Source organism: Ambystoma mexicanum, chromosome 7p (genome assembly GCF_040938575.1).
Source record: "Ambystoma mexicanum isolate Mex_15411 chromosome 7p, UKY_AmexF1_1, whole genome shotgun sequence".
Lineage (NCBI taxonomy): Eukaryota > Metazoa > Chordata > Amphibia > Caudata > Ambystomatidae > Ambystoma > Ambystoma mexicanum.
Window position 1 is genome coordinate 669,214,632 of NC_090939.1, and position 21,632 is coordinate 669,236,263.

Below are 21,632 nucleotides of genomic sequence, written 5' to 3' on the forward strand. Positions count from 1 at the left end.
GAACCTGTTTCTTCGTTGCTACTTGTAAGCATGTCGTCTTTGGCTTCTTCCACCCCGCGGTCTGGGTTTAAGAAGTGTCGGGTGTGCGGGTCCAAGATGTCGCTAACGGATATGCACAACGCTAGCCTCTGGTGCCTCGGGGAGGACCATGATACGACAACTGTGTCGAATGCCAATCGCTCACATCGAAGGCCTTGCGGGAGCGTAAGAAGAAGCTGTCGGTCAGTAAGGTGGCCAAGCCCCGGAAGTCACGTTCCACTGGTCTTTCGATGGACGATTCGAGGGGCGACTCTCCGCATCGTGAGTCCAGGGGTTCTCGGTCTGGGAGTCGGTCCCGCCATTCCTCTGCCTCGTCGAGGCACTCCAGGAAGCGCCGTCACAGGTCGCCTTCCCCGTCCTCTTCTGATGACTCCGCCCGTCGGCGGGTTACTTGTCCCAACAAGCATTCCACTCCTGAAGAATGGGATTCCTTCTGAACGGAGATGTTGCCGGTCCGTCTGTGCCGTCTGAGGACGCCGGTCGTGGCCGTGCTATAGATGCCGCTCGTCCGCCTTCGGACTCCAGCAGTCGTCGCGGGCGCCTTCGAGGTCCCGGTCGGACAAGGATGGTCGCTCGAAGCATGCCCGTTCCAGGTCCTGGCCCTCGAGACCACGAGAACCTGTGCAGTCTTTGAGGAAGACTTCGACGCCGGCGGTGCCAAGGTCGTCGCGGACTCTCTCGAGCCCCGCCTCCGAGGAAGTAGTCCACGCCATCGGCGCCCAGGCTGTCGAGAGACACGCTCGGGGCCTGTGTCGACGCCGTCGAAGCAGTCGGCGCCGTGCTCGGCGCCGATTCCATCGATGCCCTCGACACCTTTCGAGGCGGCTTTGTCGGGGATGCCTCGTGGTATGGGGGAACCCCACAGAAAGGCTCTGGCTAAGGCAAAACATGTCTTTGTTCCTTTTTTCAGGTCCCTCTTTTCAGTTCCCTCTTTCCAGCCTCTGGATTATATTTCTGAGGTGGATGAGGGGTCTGTGGAAGGTGAGGCTCCTGCAGGGGTTCCTGATGACATGGTTTCTGGTCATAGTCAACTTGAGGACCTGCGTCAGTCGCTGCACGACGCCAGTGGTCTAGACACCTCTCTGGAGGTGGAGCTTGGTAGGCCGGAGCCTGGCAGGCATGCTGAATCCTCATACCGGCGCCTCATGTCGAGGGTCACGGATTACCTGGGGTGGTCTGCCCCCCCTGGGGATTTTCAGCAGGATGACCTGACTGATATCCTGGACCAAGGTCCTCCAACTGGCCCAGTGCTGCCATTCCATATGGCCTTGCAGAGAAGGGTGGCTGCGGCTTGGACTTCTCCTGAGAGTCTCCCGGCAGTGAGCAAGTCTTTGCCAAAGAAATATCGCCCAGCCAGTGGCGACCCCTGCTACTTGACCACGCACCCTACTGCAGAGAGTTTGGTGGTGCAAGCGGCTAAGGCCCCAGCAAAGCAGGCGTCGTACTCTACCATCCCTCCTGATGGGGACGACAAACGTTTTGACGGCTGGGCGAAGAATGTATTTTCTTTTGGGGCGGGGGGGTATGCTTCAGGCGGCCAACTCAGTTTGTGCCTTGTCTCGTTTCACGCACACTCTGTGGAACTGTATTTCCTTAGCGGCTGATCATATTCCCGAAGGGGAGGAATGGGATGGTTTCCTTGCTATTGTGCAGGATGGCAAGGATGCCATGTGTGAATCCATTGTCGGGTCTGGACATGGTTTATTGCGTCAGCCGGTCCATGGAGGCGAGCACCGTAATACGCAGGTTTGCGTGGTTGCGGAAGTCGGGTTTTGCTCCTGATGTGCAAGCCTGCCTCCTCAACATGCCCTTTGATGGTGAACATCTTTTTGGCAGCAAGGCTGACGAGAGCGTTGAGAGGTTGCAGACCTCCAAAGCTGCAGCAAAGTCGTTGGGCGCTGCAGTCCGCCAACCTCCGCCTTTTCGCCCTAGGAGTCAGCAATGGAGGGGAGGTTCCTTTTGATATTACTCATCCTTTAGTAAATTGAGAGGAGCTGCAAGTCAAAGGGGCAACCGTAGGAGTGCCAGAGGTGGAAAACGGGGTACTCGAGGTGCCAAGTCCGCGCAAGCAGTTGCCTCTTTGCCCTAAGGCACTGCCGCAGCCGCTTCAGCTCAGTCATGAGGCCCATGCTTCTCCGGTTGGGGGGAAGGCTGGCGCAGCATCTTGTAGAATGGCGTGCCGTTACTGCAGATGTGTGGGTTCTGGAGATCATTGCCCATGGCTACTGTCTTCCTTTCCGGCAGAGGCCTCACGACAATCCACCAGGGAATCTCTCTTTGAAGAGTCCGGATCTGCTCCTTGCGCAGGAAATTCAATCCCTGCTGGAGAAAGGCACATAGAACTTGTGCCTGTAGCGGAGAGGAACAAGGGATGGTATTCCCCTTATTTTTTTATTTCGAAGAAAGACCGGGGATTGAGACCCATCATGGACTTGTGCGGGTTGAACAAGCTCCTCAGGAAGGACAAGTTCTAGATGGTTACTCTCTCTCTCAAGTCCTCCAGGCCCTTTAACTTCAGGACTGGTTTGTGTCTCTCGACCTCAAGGACGCCTATTTTCATGTGCCGATCCATCCCAAGCACAAGAAGTACCGGAGGTTCGTGGTTGGCGACTCGCACTTTCAGTTTCGGGTCTTGCCGTTCGGATTAACCTCCGCCCTGAGGGTTTTCACCAAGCTCATGGTGGTGGTGGCAGCGTATCTCAGGAAAGGGGGGGGATTCCGTCTACCCCTACCTGGACGATTGGTTGATCAGGGCGCGCTCTCCAGAGCAAGTCCTGGATCATCTGTCCGTCATCTGCCACTCCCTTCACAAGCTGGGCTTCTCCCTCAACTTAAAGAAGTCCCACTTGTCGCCAGCACAGCGGCTCCAGTACATCGGAGCAGTGCTCGACACGTCACTGGGGCAGTGTTTTGCTCCCCAGGTGAGAGCTCAACACATTCAGCAGATGGTGCACAAGTTTCAGCATGCCCAGAGTCGCCCCGCGTTCGAGTTCTTGAGGTTGCTCGGCCCCATGGCATCCTGCATTCTTCTGGTGCCAGAGCCCAGGTTGCGGATGAGATCTTTGCAACGGGCTCTCAAGCTCCAGTGGTCACAGTCCTCCGGCAGGATGTCGGACCCCGTTCAGGTGCCGCTCTCGGTCGCCCAGGACCTTCTGTGGTGGGCCGTCGAAGGCAATCTGATGAGGGGGGCTCCGTTTTGGCTACCCTGGCCGGAGGTGACGATCGTGACGGACGCGTGCCTCACGGGATGGGGAGCTCATGCCAACGAGCTGACAGTCAGCCGTCGTTGGTCTCCGTCGGAGTCCAGACTCCATATCAATCTGTTGGAGCTGAGGGCCGTCAGGCTTGCCTTGAAGGCTTTTCTGCCGACTGTGCAAGGAAAGAATGCCCTGATTCTGATGGACAACACAGTGGCCATGCACTACCTCAACAGAAGGGGGGGGGGGTGGGGCAGGGTCACTTCCTCTGTGCAGGGAGGCGATGCAGCTCTGGTTCTGGGCCATCCAGCAGGAAATTTCGATCTCGGCAGTTCATCTGGCCGGAGACTAAAACGAGACGGCAGATGCTCTGAGCACACAGAGCACGATCTCTCACGAGTGGGAGTTGGCTCAGGAGATTCTCCTGGAGATCTTCGCCCTTTGGGGGACCCCTCAAGTGGATCACTTCGCCTCCAGTGTCAACTGGAAGTGTGAAAGGTTCTGCTCACGGGAATTTCCTCCAAGAGGAGCCTTGGGAGACGCGTTCGTAGTGGATTGATCCTTCCCACTGCTGTACGCGTTTTCTCCAGTCCCCGTCATCCCGCAAGTGCTGCGGAGGCTACGGAGGTTTGGTTCCCAGATGATCCTCATTGCTCCGTCATGGGCCCGGAGGACGTGGTACCCAGACCTTCTCGACTTGTCCATCTGCCCTCCACGTAGTCTTCCCTACCGAGACGATCTGCTCTCACGGGAGGGGGGGTCAGGTTATCCATCCAGAGGTCAGATCCCTCAACCTTCACTCTTGGCTTCTGAAAGGTTGAGGTATAAGGATTGTGACCTCCCTGAAGACGTGATGAGGTGTTGCTTTCGGCCAGACGGCCGGCAACAAAGTCCTTGTACCATTGCCGTTGGAGAAAGTTCTGCGACTGATGCAGGGTTCAGAATGTGGATCCTTTTTCATGCGACATTCCTGTGGTTCTGTCTTTTTTGCTTTCTTTAGCCCACAGGGGCTTGCAAGTGGGTACCGTTAAAGGTTACCAGGCGGCGCTGTCCATATTTAAGCGCTCGTCTGAGGAGTGTTCTTATTTAAAAGTTCCTTTTAATTTCTCAGTTTCTGAAAGGGCTCACTAATGTGTTCCCTCCGTCACCTTTCCAGGTGCCCGGTTGGGATTTGATCCATGTTCTCAAGTTTCTAATGGGTGCTCCATTTGAGCCTTTACATTCTTGTCCTTTGAGACTGATAACCCTTAAAACTGTGTTTTTAGTTGTGGTCACTTCTGCTTGCAGAGTGAGTGAGTTACAAGCACTTTCCGGTAAGCCACCCTTCACTGCGTTTCATAAGGACAGGGTTGTCCTTCGAGTTTGTCCTTCCTTTCTTCCGAAGGTGGTGTTGGAATTTCATTTAAGCCAGAAGGTTATTCTTCTGGCATTTTATCCTCCTCCACATCCTGGTAAGGAAGGGGAGAGGCTCCATAGGTTAAATCCTAGGAGAGCTTTAAGTTTCTCCATTTCACACATGTCCCGGGTCAGAGTGGACAATCAGCTTTTTATTGGTTACGCTGGAAGGCGTTTGGGACAAGCTGTGACTAAACAGACTTTGTCTAGATGGATTATCTTGGCAATTTATCAGTGTTACCGCTTGGCGGGTAAGGACCCTCCGGTAGGCTTACGGGCCCATTCGACTAGGGGTATGGCTGCCTCTACTGCTCTGCAGAGAGATGTTCCTATTCGTAACATCTGTGAAGCAGCCACTTGGGCTTCGGTTCATACTTTTGTACGTCACTACTCCCTAGATTCTTCCCATGGGCAGGATCTGGCCTTTGGCAAGGCGGTCCTTTACTCTGCAATTTGATTGGACATTCTAAATTTGTATATTCTAAATTCTTTTTCCCACCTCCTTATGTTGGTACTGCTTTGGGAGTCTGTCATAGATATGGAATACGTCGGAAGACCCAATCCCCTCGAAGAACAAGTTACTCTCTTACCTGGTAACATTCTTTCGATGGGATGGTCTGACGACGTATTCCATATCGCTCCCTCCCTGCCTACCCCGCTACAGAATTTCTTATGCGATTGCAGCTTACGTTTCCGCAAGGCATTCTGTGGTCATACGGGCAGTAGATTGGTGCCACACGTTCTGGGGAAAAAAACTACAACTGAGGCTATGGGCGTCGTGCGTCCTACTTAAAACATCCGGTGACGTCTGCTCGACGGAGGCCCTCGAGGACGGCGTATCGGCGTCATCGACGCAGGACGCAGAAAGATTTTCCGAAGCAGCACAGCTGTGGTGATTATTGTCATAGATATGGAATACGTTGTCGGACCATCCCATCGAAAGAACGTTAATGACTTGTTCTTTTATTTGTTTTGAATTATTTATTTTACCCATGTTCTCTTCTAACTCTTTCTGTAGTGTTTTGTATAGTCTACCCTTTTCTTTATTATTTTTTTTCCTTACAAGGACCTTGCCTTCTGCATTGATATTGAGGATGTTTTTGGCTGGTTGTACGTTTACTTTCACGAGTCGAGACCTACATCGTTTTGGAGCAAGAACTATAGACATGTTATTAGAGATACAGCTCTAGGATGATGCCGGCCTTTTAAAACTGAATGGCAGATTTTATTTATTTATTTATTTTTACTTTTGCCAGTTGGAATGTGAAGGGAATCAATATCTCAGTAAAGAGAAGGAAGATACTTAATGTAAAAAGAAACTGGGTATAGTTTTACAAGAGACCCACTTCCAGCAGACTGGAACTGAATATATCCTGTGAAGGAGTATTCCAGTACCTTTACGAGTAATTCAAGGGAAGTGATTGATTTGTTCAAGACAAATTTGAAACTCTCCAGTCAAGGTGCATATTGATACAGATGGACGATTTGTAGCCTTAAAACTTTTGGTGGAGAATGTTCTCCTTATAGTGGTCAAAATGTATGCTCCCAATGTTGAGCAATCTGACTTTTAGAAGCCTGGATTATGTCCTAATGGATATGGGAGATGGGGCAATTCTAATAGGTGGTGATTTTAACACTATTTTGGACAAGGTGTTAGATAAATTGGAATTGTCGCAGTCCTATGCAGAAGATAACGCTAGAAAGGGCCTGTTGCAGTTTATGCAAACCTGGGATCTACATGACATATGGCGTGACCTGAACCCAGATAAAAGACAATATAGCTTTCACTCTATTCCACATAACACTTAATTAGTGAATAGAGACCTTTATGGGTCTGCAAGAATGGGCGAGGTAGTGGTTTCTAATCATGCTTGTCTTTTTTTAGAACTGAGTAAGTTCATGGGTGATGCCAGGAAGGGTAAGCAATGGAGACTAAATACCCGCTTACTGTCGGATGAAGACTTTGGTAAGCAGATGAGCACTGAAATCTCTTTTTTAAACTGATAATGTGGGGTCAGTGAAAAGTTTGAGAAATGTCTGGGATGCGCTGAAACCGCATTTACGCGGTACAATTATTCGTTAGGCCTCATACAAAAAAAGGAGGCTGAAGCGGAGTATACAGAGGCAGAGTGTGCTTATAAGTGCAGCATTGAAACGCATACCACCTCTCCATCTGACACATCTCTTCCTACCATTTTACGAGCTAAGCGTGTGCTGGATGATATAATCCATAAGAAAGCAGAGAGAGAGATGTATATTATAAGGAAGCATTTTCAGAGAGAGGGGATAAAGCTGGAGCCCTACTGTCTAACAGACTGAAAGGTAGAGATTGTGGAAGACAAGTACTATCTAGATCAGGGATAACGGAATTCCCACAGGGAAAAATAACGAGATATGTGAGGTGTTTAGAAAGTATTATGAGTCCTTATATCATGATGAAGGGTGTGTGAGCGAAATTTCAGATTTTCTAGACCAGTTCTCTTTTCCAAAACTAACAAATGACGATGTGATTTCTTTAGACAAAGAAATTACAGTTCAGGAGGTTGTGGATGCAATGAAAAACTCTTGACCGCTGGTAAATGTCCTGGTGCTGACGGTTTCCCAGCCGAATTTAATGTTACATTTTGTACCACATTAGCGCTGTTTCTAGTAGATCTCTTTAGGGAGATCATTGACAATGAACAAGTATCTGACTCATGCAGGAAGCAGTTATATCAGTGATCGCTAAGCCAGGCAAGAGTCTTTCAAGTTGCAGCAATTATAGGCCAATTTCACTATTGAATGTTGATATTAAAGTACTGGGCAAGATTTTAGCAATTAGGATCAACCCCATACTGCCGAGATTAACTCGTCAAAATCAGACAGGATTTATTTCGTGGAGAAATGGCTACGACAACTTGAGAGAACTTTGTAATGTTGCTTCCTAAAGATGTGACTCCTTGGAACCCAATGCAGCTGTTAGCATCAACGCTGAAAAAGCATTTGATAGGGTCAATTGGGCTTATCTTCGACAAGTGTTAACTAAAATAAACTGTGGCCCGGCCTTTTTGAAATGATCTGCAGCCGTTAATAAAGATGCTTCAGCTAAAGTTTCGGTGAACGGATGCCTATTGAACAGCTTTCAAATCTGTCGGGGAACTAGGCAGAGGTGCCCCATATCTCCCCTTCTTTTTGCCCCTTTTATTGAACCCTTGGCATTTGCAATTAGGGGGAATGCAGAAATCAAAGGAATCAAAGTGGGCGATAGCCTTTCGAAAGTACTTCTCTACGCTGACAAGCTTCTTGTTTTGTTGTCACACCCTGCTTCCTCGTTTAAAGAATTAATATCAGTCTTGAATGATGCTTGCATAGTTTCAGAATATAAAATGAATGTGTCTAAAACGGTAATCTTTCCCCTATCGAGTACATTTCACAGAGGTCTTTTTGAGGTTAGGCGAGGAAACTGGGCGTATAAGGAATTCGGATATCTGGGTATACAAGTATCTCAGTGTATAAATAGCTTCTTAGCAATTAATATTCGGTGTAAGGTTGAAGAATTAGAAATGCTTAAAATGGAAAAAATTGAAACTTACACTGTGGGGGGAAAGATAACCGTTATTAAGATGACCCTACTAGTGACGCTTCAGTGTGTTGCCTCTTCCCCTAACTGGGTATTTGGTTTGTGATATAAACAAAGTTCTACGTAATTTCCTGTGGGGGAGAATGAAAAGGCTAGGCTTCCTATGGATGTGCTTATGAGACCAGTGCGCTTGGGTGGTTTGGTTTCCCTTACATCATTTCTTACCACAGAGCATTCTCATTACAAACATTACATTTTGGGATGAAAGGGGATGAAGTGGGAACCCCCCAATTTGGTATGCGTAGAGAAGTTTAGTTCATCCAACCCCCCTAGAGTGTCTGCTCAGTATGGAGAAGAGAATGCCACTAACAAAATCGACCCCGTTCATCAGACATATCTCAAGGGATTGGGAAAACTATTGCTCTGATTCAGGTGTTAGCTGTTTATTGAACCCTACCTCCTCGATTTGGTGGAACTCAGAACGCCGCTTTAATAATCTTCTTTCATGGGCTACATGGCGATATGCTGGCATCTGGCACCTGGCGCAAATATTACGGTGCATCTATGCTTTTGTTTGATTTTCTTAAATTCAAATACAAGCTGAGTGTGTCTGAAGCTGCCAGATATCAAATTCTTTGTGAAATTGTTGGAAATGCTTTAGCACCCTTGAATGTCTTGATGCACAACACCCCTCCCCCCCGTTACTGCATTTGTCCAGGGTCTCCCCACTTTCAGCCGCTTTCATTTTTAAATTGTTAACACAAACGCATTGTACCACTCCTTCAGAACATGGTAGGGCTATGTGGTCACTGGAAATAAGGTGTGAATTTTCGGACAGAGATTGGAGTCACATCTGCGCGGGACCCTCTAGGTACAAGGTTGACTTGAACCTGCGGTTCACAGAGAGTTAATCATGGTATTTATTGGATACCCACAAGAATGAAGCAAGGTAAGCTGATGCAGGTAGATTTATGTTGGAATTGTAAGAAGGAGGTTGCCAACTATCTGTACATGTTCTGGTACTGTGCAAAGGTAGTGCGCTCTTGGGAGGAGATCTTGCAACAAATGGAGCTGGTATTGGGTCGATCACTTCCTCGCTCACCCCGTATGTGTGTATATTCCCACTGGGTCACCAACCTTGGTCTGATAAATCTTACTGGGTTTACAGAGCCTTTTTGATAGCTAAAAAGCAGATTTTGAAGAATTGGAAAAGTAATACTCGTCCAACGGTTGTTAGCTGGCTACAAGATCTATCCATATTATCAAGCAGAGAGAAAACCTATTATCAACAAATAAAAAGAATGGACAAGTATCTTGCTATTTGGAATGCCTTTTAATGAATTATATATTTGATATCCTTTAGGTCCCTTAGAATCCCTCCCTCCCTTCTTTTTCCTTTTCTCTGTCCTATTATCATTGGCTTCTCTCTCACCCCTTTTTGTCTATCCCCCTTTTTTCTTTTCCTTTTTATTTCTTTCCCTCTTAATTTTTTGTAAATATGGTGCATAATGTATCTTTAGCCTAGATATTACCTTTTCTTGCATTGGTTCTGTATGGTTTTCTCCCGATTTAAATTATCGCAAGTACCATTTTGTTCTTATTTCTGTCATTTTTGTCAAACTGTGATAAAATATATTTTAAAAAAAAAAGAAAATTACTGTTTAATTTTGTATATAGTTACATTGTGTTTTGGATATAGATGCATTGTATGATGTATTTTGTTCGATTCTTGTATATGAACTTACGAAAATGAAGTTTGATCATATAGGATGTTTTTCGGCTTAAAGTATGCATTATTGTGAAATACAAGCATTTGAGACAGAGGGACTTGCACAGAAAAGCTCTTGTTGGTGCAGTAACCATTTGTGACATTGCTGTGAAGTACAAATCCAGTACAATTAATAATACAATGCTCCAGTGACTTAACTCTGGGTGGCAAACCACACACCTTCGGACTTAATGCAAGTTGAATAATGTGGGCGTGCCATGTTCAAACGTATCTGACTTTTTAAAGTTGGGTCAAGAGATTACCAAAGTGTACTGAGGTGAAGGGATCTAGATGTCCTGCCGCCACTGAGAATGGGAAATATTCCATGCATGGCCGTCTAAAGACTCTAGCAATGCTTCATAACTGTGGTTTTGGGGGGGTTAATCATTTTTGTACTTTGTGAATTGTAGGGTAATTCATTGCCAATCTCTTGCGTGCTGATAATTCTTATTTGACAAAAAAACTGTTTTCAGAACTGTTTAAATCACCTCTTCGATGATACTCTGACGTGTTAATTCTGTCCGTTTTGCAGTTGTAGAGCGATTATTCGCATCACGTTCAACGCACACAATTAAGGACATGGAAAATGTTTTTCAGTTGGTGAAGAATATTATCCCCCCTCTGACTACCAAAAAGCATAAAGGTCAAGATGGGAAAATTGGCATCTTTGGAGGATGTCAAGAGTAAGTGTAATCTTAATGATTGCTTGTTCTTTTTCTGTTGCCAAATATTGTGTTACTTCTATAGTACAATGTGTGGTACAGAAGCCTTTTAGCAACATTGTCAAAAAAATAATAGTGCAGTTTACACAATTAAATGAATAATCTTTAGACGATTGTTTCAATAAATTGATAGGAAAAGTAAATTTGAAAAGCTTCTGAAATCGAAGGAGTATATGCAGAAAACATTTCTTTATGCAGGCCTAGATACATTTGTCCCCTCTATCGTTTACTGAACATTCATCCCTACTGCAGGAACAGGACTAGTTTTTGCTGCTGACCAATCTGGGTCAACGTCGCGGCAGACTTTTGTTTCGAGGGGATTGGGTCCTCCGACGTATTCCAGAACTATGACAGTAATCACCGCAGCTGTGCTGCGGTGATTACTGTCATAGATATGGAATACGTCGTCGGACCATCCCATCGAAGAACGTTACCAGGTAAGAGAGTAACTTGTTCTTTTCTCACAATTATTTGCTGTCCAATTAGGAACGTTGGATCTCTGGTGGAATCAGTGATTTATTTGCAACGTTCATCCAGCCAATGAAAGACTTATCTGGTTGATCGAGCAATTTCTTTTGAGTTCGGTCAGCCAATCTGACAACAAGAATCTCGTAAAAGAAGTTCAACTCTCTATATCGGGGGGTCTGCAAACCCTTGCTTTCAAGATGTTTACAACTCCAACTTCCATAAACCCTCTCCATTGACTATGTTGTCTAGGACTGATGGGATTTGTAGCCCAAAACACTTGGAGAGGCAAAGGTTGTAGACCCCTGCTCTATATAATTCCTAGCTCACTGCTTGTCTCCTTGTGGGTTTTGCTAAGCTGTGATGGATGGATGGACTACGGAGGGTGTTTGCAGGGTGTTTTGGGGCAGGCTTTTAGGAGTTTTGAGAGTTATAGCTGTATAGTGTTAGTCTTTTCAGTAGTTTCTTGGTCTTTAGTGTGTTTTTGTAGCACATTTGTATGCCCCTTTGTTTTAGTGTTTGTTCATTGTGTTGGCGTTTTGCTTGTTTCACCCATGAAAACAATAATGAACTTTGCCATTTACTCTTGTGCCTTTACCTTTTTTGTCTCCTTAAAAAGATTGCTGACCCTAATTCTTGTGGCTGGTTTGTTTTCACACTTGGGTTCTCGGGGTGCACTCACACGGTTCTCAACTTTGCCATTGGTGGTACACATGGCGTGACTTTAATGGTGTGAGGTGAAGATGCACCTGTAGGGGAGTCGGAAAAGGAGTGCACATTTCTACTTGCAGGACAAGGACACTTTTCCAGTGATGGATGGGGGATGGTGTGGGGGTACCTTGTTCTGTTTGGTGCTGGTTCACAGGGATGGGTCGTGCAGCATTGTTGATACCATGAACCAGAAGGAGATGCTGAGCTATTGGTGGAGGCCTCATGAGAAGGAGAGGGCCTCTATTCGAACTCCCTTGGACACCCCCACGCATGCAGTGCCTCTAGTGATGCCCCCACAGAGCCAGGGGAGTTGGGGCCTACTTTGGGCAAACTAGGGAGGCAAAGCTCCTGGTGGATTGTCCCCATAGAAGAAAGGCCAGTGGAGAAGCACAAGGGCACGTTCCTCACGTTAAATGAAGAGGCAAATACCCTGGAGGAGGAGTATGGTAAGGCACCGGCCTGGGTGTAGGGGCATTGAGGAGGACGTGTCCCCGTATGGCGTAGCCGGTAGCGGTGCTGCAGCAGATAGACCTTTCTAAGTGGGAGGGAGATTGAGGTGGAGAAGGAGCTGCTTCATGCCCCTACTGTAGCCGAGTGGTCAAGCAAGGCACAGGAAGAGCTCCAGGGAGTGGCAACTACAAACCCCCTCTATAAAGGCCACATGGTCATAGGTGTGGGACTATTTTGTCCTGCCCCCAGGGAAGACCATCAGGGAGACACATAGGGATTTCTGCATGGTGGAAGGCTGTGGGGAGCGGGTGAAGTTGAGCGGAGGGGAAAGGGCAAAGGCTGTGCCATAGAAACAGCCCTAAGGAACCATGTTTAGTGGTGACTAAAGAAAGTATACAAGGCAAATTAGTCCTCTGCCTCCTCCTGAGCCCACTAGCGATCCAGCTGCCACCAGTGCCCCCTTCAGCAGTGGTGAAGGAGAGGCCCCTAGCACTTCCTAATGCCCAGCACTGCGGCAACATCGGGCACATCTTGGCAAAAGCCCCATTCAGTGGCGATCGACCTGCCCAATCAGTGACTTTGGCACCGGCAAATGTGGTCTGCGGCAGACCATTGTTGCCAGTGCTGACCCACCAATCAGTTGGGGGGCAGTGCCACCAGTAGCTATTGTCTTTGGGCAGGAGCCTCCTAATTACATCCTGCAGAGCTCTCAAGTTTTCTATGGCCATGCGTAAGAAGGCTATCCTGTCCTGCTTTTCCCATTGGAATCTGGGACTTGTCGTTTTTCCTTTCCCATTTGAAATTCAGGTAAACTACATTTCCAGAATTCCAAGCTCATGCAGAATTCTATGCCTATGTCTTATGCATTGCCATGGAAAACGTAAGAGCTTTGCATCATGAGGCATTCAGAAACGTATTGTCCGTATTGTGGACAGTTCATTATCCGGGATAGCTGGATGGTAGTGGTGGCGGCCAAACTGAGGCCGCACACGGAGCACCACTACTCTTCCCATCTGTATGATGTTGTGAATGCCGGAAGGAATAAGGCTGTCATGGGGGAGGCTGTGGTCTCTCAGAGGCTCGCCAGCCACAAGAGTGGCACCAGTCTGTTGGAGAGCTGGATAACTTTAGTGAGCTGTTGTGAGGGAAGTAATCTGTGATGACATTGTGTTGCTCACATAGCTTATCCAACATGTGCAAAGTGTAATGCCAAAGGAGGGCCACATCATGTTCTACAGTGGCAAATGGTGGCACATCTGTAATTGGTGTAGTGCGTTTTTATCATGGTAAGCCTGGCTTAAATGAGCGTTGATCTTCTGTGCTACAGCAACCATTCCTTTCACATGCTCACAAGGGCTGAATAAGCGTTCGACTACGAGGTGAAAGGCCAGCACAAAAGCGTGGACATGTATTAGCTTGGTAAGGATGCAAGGATATTCTTTCCATTATCTGCTGCAGCACAGCCCAAATGCAAACTGAGGCCTTAGCCACTTTGCTTCCACCTTCTTCTCTCAGAAGGCAACTCCCCTGTGGCTTCTGCCCTGAAACCTTTGAATGCCCAACGTTGCCTGGTGTTGAATTGCATATACCTGCTGGCCCCTTGAATTACTCTGGGATGAGTCTAGGTCTCTTAAAGGATGGAAAGTCCACTAAGTGTGGTGGAATCCATGTAATCAATGCTCTGGTTACTGGGCACATGTACATGGTGAAGTGGACTATTTTTTTTTGTTTTTTTGTTTACCCATGGACGATTGTAGCATCGCATCCCACCCCACCTACTGCAGATATAACCTTATTGTACAATCAATGTAGAAAAAACAGTGTGTGTAAACTTCTATGCCGTGGTAGACTTTTACATTAAGGTGCAGATTCCAAGGGTGTATACAATAGTAGGGCAAGGGATCTATTGCCAACATTATATCTAGCTTGGCATCATATAGCCAGACTAGCATCATGCATGTGCTGCCTGTCCTGGGACTTGCGGAAGCGTTTTGAACGTGGCCAAAAATATCACAATTCTGGCCTGACACAATGAAAGATCACTTCTATGTGCCACTGGGGGGCACTCGTTTGAGCTTGTGTCCCATTCCCAAACCCTAATACAGCTGCAGTACTTTCAGTAGTTAATTGGGGACTGATGGAGATGATCTGCTTGTCTAATTGAATGGGAAGGGATATGCTGCCTTGACTTATTTCCAAGTTTGGGCAAAAGCATATGAGATGGCAATGATGTGTTACCCAGGTTGGTCCCTACCCTCCCTCTGCATTGTGTTTTCCTGCACTATGTCATTAAATCCGTTAAGCCTTCTAACTGTAAGGGAGATGCCTGCCCAGCTCACATCATTAAAGATTGTGCGCCAGCCATCGCCCCCTTTGTGACTGCTTTCATTAACTCCTCCTTCCAATCATCCACTGTACCCAGCTCCCTGAAAGAAGCGTGGGTCCGACCTCTACTAAAATAAAATCTCTTGACCCACTGATACCTGGCAACTACAGACCCATTACTACGGTCCCCTTCCGCTTAAAGATCTTGGACAAAGCAGCTTATCTGCAAGTTCAGAAATTCATTGAGGACAACCACCTTCTTGGCCTACGCCAATCCGGATTTCGTCCTCGTCATGGCACTGAAACTGCACTACTTGATCTAAAAAAACAAATAGATGACATTAGAGATGCAGGCAAACCGGCGCTCCTTTTGCTCCTAGACCTATCCGCGGCCTTTGACTTGGTAGAGCACAAAACCCTATGCCATCACCTCGCAACCACTGCAAACTTCTCCCCAAAGGCTTGTGCTTGGATGAACTCGTTCCTGCAGGAGAGAATTATGAAGTTTTTCTCAGAATCCTCTAATGCCACACCTAGTCTGATCAAATGTGGAGTCCCCCCAAGGCTCCTGCATTGCTCCTACTCTATATAACCTCTACACCAGACCTCTGTTCCGTATTCTGGACTCACTGAGCATCTCATATACAAACTATGCAGATGACACCCAGGTGCTCATACCCCTATCAGGGGACTATCGCACTGATGCGGATACCCTCAGCCTCATCTACTCCACCATTCAATCCTGGATGGCAGACAATTGGCTCTGTCTAAACAGTGAAAAAAACGAACTCCTGCTGATCGGGTCCCCCCTCACACTGAGCAAACTTGACAAAGAGTATCAGGCCTTCAATATAGACAACACCTCCATCGCTGTATCACAAACCATCAAGACCTTGGGCGTATACCTAGAACCTAGCATGACCATGGACAGGCAGGTCAATGCTATAGCTTCTTCAGCAGCATACCACTCCAAACGGATCAATGCTATTGGGCCATTCCTCACCCAACAGAACTGCATCACCACAGCCAGAGCTATCCTTGGCTGCCCTCTTCATCAGTACCTCTCAAAGAAACCTGGCTAAACTCCAGATTGCCCAGAACAATGCCTTAAGGGCTGCAACAGGCATTTCACACAGAGAACACATCTCATTGGCTAGGAGAGAGGCACACTGGCTACCCATCAAAGAAAGGGTGGTCTTCAAAACCCTTGCCCTCACACATAAATGTCTTCATGGACTCGCACCCCCCTATCTCGAACAAAGGATCTACAAACAAACAGCTACCAGACCCTCCAGGGCCGCTTATGCCAACCACATCCTGACTCCTCACACGCGCAGAGTGCGTGCTGGGGGCTCAAGCTTCCCATCAATGGCAGCCTCTCTCTGGAACAACCTCCCAAACGAGATCAGATCAATCGAAACCCATTCTGCCTTCCGCAAGGCATTAAAAACTAGGCTCTTTGTCTAGAGGGCTAACCCATTTACGATTCCTGACATATGCTCCATCTCTGAATTTTTCACACCTTACATTATATGTATAAGACTGTTTCTCTGTAACTGTACCAACCAAAGCAAAGTTTTTCTGGGCCGCTTATTGTAACCCTCAAGCAAGCCTTCTTAAGTTTCCTTGATAGCGCCTCTATGCCCGTGGGCTGCAGTGCGCTTTATAAATGCAAAATAAATATGTGGAAGCAGCCAGATATACAGTTGTTTTTTATTCTGTGTGAAGCACTGGTGCACGTGACTTTCCTTCTGCGCTAGCACAAAAGCTAGTCTCATGTGGCTGTGATGGTGGTGTTCCCGACACTAACTAATGATGTGATATGATTTTAGATCTGACAGGAAGGCTGTTTCACAGAGACTGTAAAAACACTTGGGGGCTGAGCTTCTATTAATACTACCACTTCTGTAGTGTCATTCCGCTCCTGCTCCAAAGTATTCCCGCAGCAAGGCTCATTCCCGTCTGAGTTGGAGGGATCATAATCTTTTGTTTTCTTCTTTTCGTTCTAATCCAGCTTGGTACTTTAATTGTTGCGACTTCTCAGTTGATTGGGACGACAGACGGAGATCTGGAATTTTCAAACTCCTCCCCTTTTTTCTGCATTCTGCCCCTAAGCTAGTGGGCGGAACTGAATGTGCAACTTCACCTGTTGGACTCAATGAATGCTCATAGTTGAGGTGCAATCCCGGTGCATTCATTTGTACTGATGTATGTACCCCAGAGATGACTGCGATATGTAGTGTGGTACAAGAGGAATGATGCATTCAATTTACCAGTAAATGCTGCTGCAGGAGTAAAGCCCATGAGCAATACATTTCACTCATGTGTGCTGTTGACATGTTCCAAATGTGTTGTGCATTAACAGACTGGTATCAACTGCCTGCCCCCCTCCCCTTATCTTGGCTGCCACACCCCAGCACAATCAGGTGAGCATGTGTCACCCACAAGTCTCTCTGGAATTTCCTGCCCCCTCCTTTCCTCCTCACATGTGTCACCAGATGGCACGCGTCTCACCCACTCAATTGAAGGGATGGAAACCAAATGATGAATTGCTTGCCTTCCTCAATATCTGGAGAGGGAGAGGGAGAGAGATTTTGATTCTCAGCTCGGCCTCTCGGGTGTCACCCAATGGCATGTGTCTCATCCACGCAATTCAAGAGACAAACAAGGACTGCGTCACCTTCCTCGCCAAATCTGTGATGATGGCACTTGTGGTGTTTACCCACTGCAAATTACTAAATGTCTTACAGTGCTGTCTAAGCAAAAAACCCTACATCGTTTTCTTGCTGGGCACCCAGTCACTCATTTCCTCTATCTACTCATCTCTAGTATTCAAAATGCACACCAGTTTGTTAACGTTTCCCTAAGCTTGCCCCCAGGACGACCCCATGCCTCTGTGAAAGCTGCCTGAGACTGAAAAGTTGCTCCTTCTACCTTTCAGCCATTTGGTCAACTTGAACCTTTTTTCAAAAGGTTCATCCAAGGTTCTATCTGGTGGGATTACCTGAAATTCAGATGATTTGAGGTTCATGCGGGAAAGTTCATCAAGGCCCTGCTGTATTAGCTTCAACTAGAAAATTTCCTACCTGACGAAACATGAAGCTGCTTCTAGTCACTGTATAATACTAAGCCTGAATTGAAGTGGAAAAAATGCCAAATTGTTGTGTTGCTAAATACCCTTTAAGTTTGTAGAAAGCCTGCACGCAAAATTACTCATAAATTGTTCAGGTTGGCATAATTCTGTTATTCCATAATTGTTGCAGCAATAGTTATGAAAAGGGTATGTGAAAGAGTTGCATCGTTTTTTGCTGTACACTTTAGTCCAGTACATATGGGGGGGGGGGGGGTGTGTGTGTGTGTGTGTGTGTGTGTGTGTGTGTGGTGCAGAACTTGGCTCATACAGGTGACTTGTACATGGGTAGCTCCGTGGCAACGCGCTCGCCTTGAAGCAAGACGACGCAGAGCCACACAGATTTGAATCCCGGGTCCGCGCTTAGAAACCTCTTCGGTATTAAGCGCGTTATAAATAACCAATCATACATAAATGGAGTTGTGCAGCCCCCCCCCCCCCTTACCTGATCCCTGCCTGAAGGGTGATTGGCAGCATGCTGCCTTCACTACTGATGCAGAGGATCACCAGAGCGACATTTATCCGTTTGACAGCAAATTGGCTTCTAGACTAACCCTTGGGTTGCTCCATATTTGCCAACTAACGGTATACTTTTTTGTTTGCAGGTACACAGGGGCACCATACTATGCTGCAATTACAGCTCTCAAAGTGGTATGTAAATTTAAAGGTGCCTTGTGCTCCTTGTATACCAATGAGCATTAATGTTTGTAATTTGATTTGAAATGTTTGGTTTGGTTGCACTTTGTTTTTCTGTGAATGAAAATCTCAGTTAGGAATCGAGGCAATGAAAGAGTGGCTTTTGAAAGTAAAATATTTTTACTTCAACCTTTTTATTTGTGATCCCTAAATAATATCAGTAAAAGCTCCAGATTTAATGCATGAGATAACCTTTTCATGTCTAATTCCAACTTGGATATTTCTCTATCCTGATGTTTTGCTTCTTGGCACCCAGAACCTGCTTTCACCACTGTAATTCTGTATTGTGAGGGCAGGTGGAGGGTATTTAAACCCCCGCTTTCTTCCTTCACCAAACACACCAAAGGCTGCCTTCTTTAGGACAATTAGGATTGTGTGGGTGGGCACACTCCACAAAATCTAACCATCATCCACCAGCTCGTGATTTCCCACATCAACGGGGGAAATGCTTTCCTAACTGGGCTCCCACCCACACATCTGCCCCCTCAACACTGTCCACCACGCTGCAGACTGCCTCATTGCAGATGCCTGCAAATATGACCACCACATCTGTCCCTCCCTACGCAAGCTTCACTGGCTTCTCCCTCCACAAAAGGATTCTATTAAACACTGCTTACATCATTTACAAAGCAGTCGTGAACGTCACAGCTCGGCACACCTCTGGATGCTCTCATGCTTCTCGCAGCATTTCTATCAAGATTGGAGTCAAGACTAGCCTGCAAATAGAAGACCTACAAACGTCCTTTTCTTAGCTACCCCGACCCTCTGGAACTCGATCCCACTGCAGGTTTGGAATGCCCCAACATTCTCCATTTCCGCAAAACACTAAGAAGGTAGCTGTTTTAGCAATTCCTCCTGCATGACTAAATCCAAATGTGCTCCCCTTTCACCAACCGTAGTGCGCTGTCCAAAAACGCCATGCCCAATGCTTGCTTTCACATGTTGTAAAGTGCTCTGCTGCTCTCAAGCTATGTTAGCGCTAGAAACGATAAAATATCTGAGAACAACTTGTTCATGTATAGTAGAGTAGGCCTTACAATTGCATTATACAGATCACATGACATTCTACAATATGACCATCCGCTTTTGCTCTGGTCTTTTCTATTTATTTATTGTTTGCTTGTTAGGCGCTTATACAATAGGAATATACTGTTTCAAAGCACCCACAGGGCAGGGAGGGAGCAAGGGTTGGAAATACATTACAACACAATAATTAAGAGCATAGAGGGAAGAGGGCTGAACTTATTATGCCTTGTGAGTATTCAGAACATGCAAGTGCAGAAGGGAAGAGGGGGTAAATTCTGGTGAGTGCGAGCTCATGGGTGAGCCATAGATGAAGTGCTAGGAATGTTGAGTGCTACACGGTCTGAGCCGCGTGAGGTCCCGAACGCGGGGTGTGCAGATGCAAAGCACTGTGGATAGGTAGGAGCTGGGTAGACTTTGTGTCGGAGGTCAAGGCCCCCGAAGATGCATAAGGGCCAAGGACGCCGATTCAGCAACTGTGGCATTAGGAGAGAAAGGGGAGGAAAAGAGGAAAGTCTTAAGAAGCTTCCGGAATTTGTGAATATCCTTCTCCAGGCGCAGGGGGAGGCTATTCCAAAGGAGGGAGCCCGCAGAGGAAAGTGAGTGACCCCCTGCCCTCTGCTTGACAAAATGCTTTACAAACAACAAGTTGGTGCCAGAGTTGGTGAGATAGAGTTGAAGATAGTGTGGTCCCTGGGCCCAGACAGCCTTGTGGATGATGCAGAGGGATTTCAATTTAATCTGTGCAGCAACCGAGAACAGTGAAGACGTTTTAGTGCAGGAGAGATACAGTCCCTGGGCTTAAGGCCAAGGATAAGTCTCACTGCCCTATTCTAGATAAGCTGAAGCGGTTGCAGAGTGGAAGAAGGAAGATTCAGGAGGAGGCTGTAGCCCAGTCTGGAGAGAACCAGGGCTTGAGTCACACTGAACCTCTGTGGGAAAGTGTGAAAAGGTAAAATTCCTTTTGAGGAGGAAGAGCTGATAGTTGGACTTCTTGGCAATGTCCTGAGTGTGATGGAGGAAGGAGAGAGAGAAGTCGAAGATGACTCCAAGGTTTCTGGCTTCAGTTGAAGGAGCAGGGGGAGAGCCCAAGGTGGAAGGCCAGAGTGAGGGGGAAGGAGGGAGCAGGGCTCCCAATGGGAAGGATCTCAATTTTACAGGCGTTGAGGCAGAGATCATTGGTGGGGCACCAGAACTGGATGGCAGATGGGCAGTCTGGGATGATGGGGGGGGTGCAAGAGGGTCAGCAGGGAGTCTGAAGTAGAGCTGTGTGTCGTCGGCGTAACACTGCAAGTTGGAGGAGAAAGAGGAGTTGAGGTGTGCAAGGAGAGCAAGGTAGATGTTAAAGAGCCATGGGGTGAGTATAGAGCCCTGGGGGACTCCAAAGGTGGAGATGGAAGTAGAAGAAGCAAACTGGCCCAGGATGACTTGGGAAGAGCGGTTAGTGAGGAAAGAGGACAGCCAATCCAGTGGCCGTTCCGAGATACCAAGTGTATCGTGGAGCCTTTGTAGGAGGATGGAATGGTTAACTGTGTCAAAAGCAGAGGTGAGATTGAGAAGGATAAGGACAGGTGGGGAGTTGAGTCCAGAGATGCAAGCAGTTCTTCACAGGTGTTCAGAAGAGCAGTTTCCGTGCCTATGGATGCTCCGAATCCAGATTGATGGTTGTGGAGGCCACCAACAAGTTCAGTGTGAGAGTTGAGTTGGGGCAAGCTTCTCAAGTAGCTTCCCCACGAAGGGGGTGATGGAGATAGGGCGAGAGCTGGCAGGGCAGGTAGGGTCAGAGGAAGGGTTTCTCAGGAGTGTGCGCACAAGGGAGTGCTTAAGGGGGAGGGGAAGATCCAGTGATGAGTGATTGCGGAAATTACTGAGAGCAGGGGCAAGAGAGCCAATGTTATCCTTGATGGTTCTGGATGAGCAAGGGGAGACCTATTTAGAAGACTTTCATGGAGCGGACAACTCTGGTTACTTCTTCAGGTGTGACAGGAGAGAAATAGGAGAAGGAGGAGAGGGGGGGGGGTATGGTGAGGGGGTGTGTGGGATAGGTTGTCAGGAGTGAAGAAAGGGTGGTCACAATGTCCGGAGTTTTGATGAAAAAGTGCGAGGCCAGTGCATTGCAGAGGGCCTGAGAAGGAGAAGGAGAAGGGGAGGA

General features: G+C 47.3%; 1 protein-coding gene across 8 annotated transcripts in view; it reads left to right on the forward strand.

Moving 5' to 3' along the window:
- NAXD (NAD(P)HX dehydratase) overlaps window positions 1–21,632 on the forward strand; it is a 454,387-nt gene that overhangs the window by 221,725 nt on the left and 211,030 nt on the right. For 7 of the 8 annotated variants that reach the window (XM_069636752.1, XM_069636749.1, XM_069636751.1 and 4 more), the window contains 2 exons: window positions 10,491–10,641; window positions 18,367–18,412. In XM_069636752.1, coding sequence (XP_069492853.1) covers window positions 10,491–10,641; window positions 18,367–18,412 — 197 coding nt within the window. The remainder of the gene's footprint in view (window positions 1–10,490; window positions 10,642–18,366; window positions 18,413–21,632) is intronic. The other variant, XM_069636754.1, reaches the window with a different exon arrangement.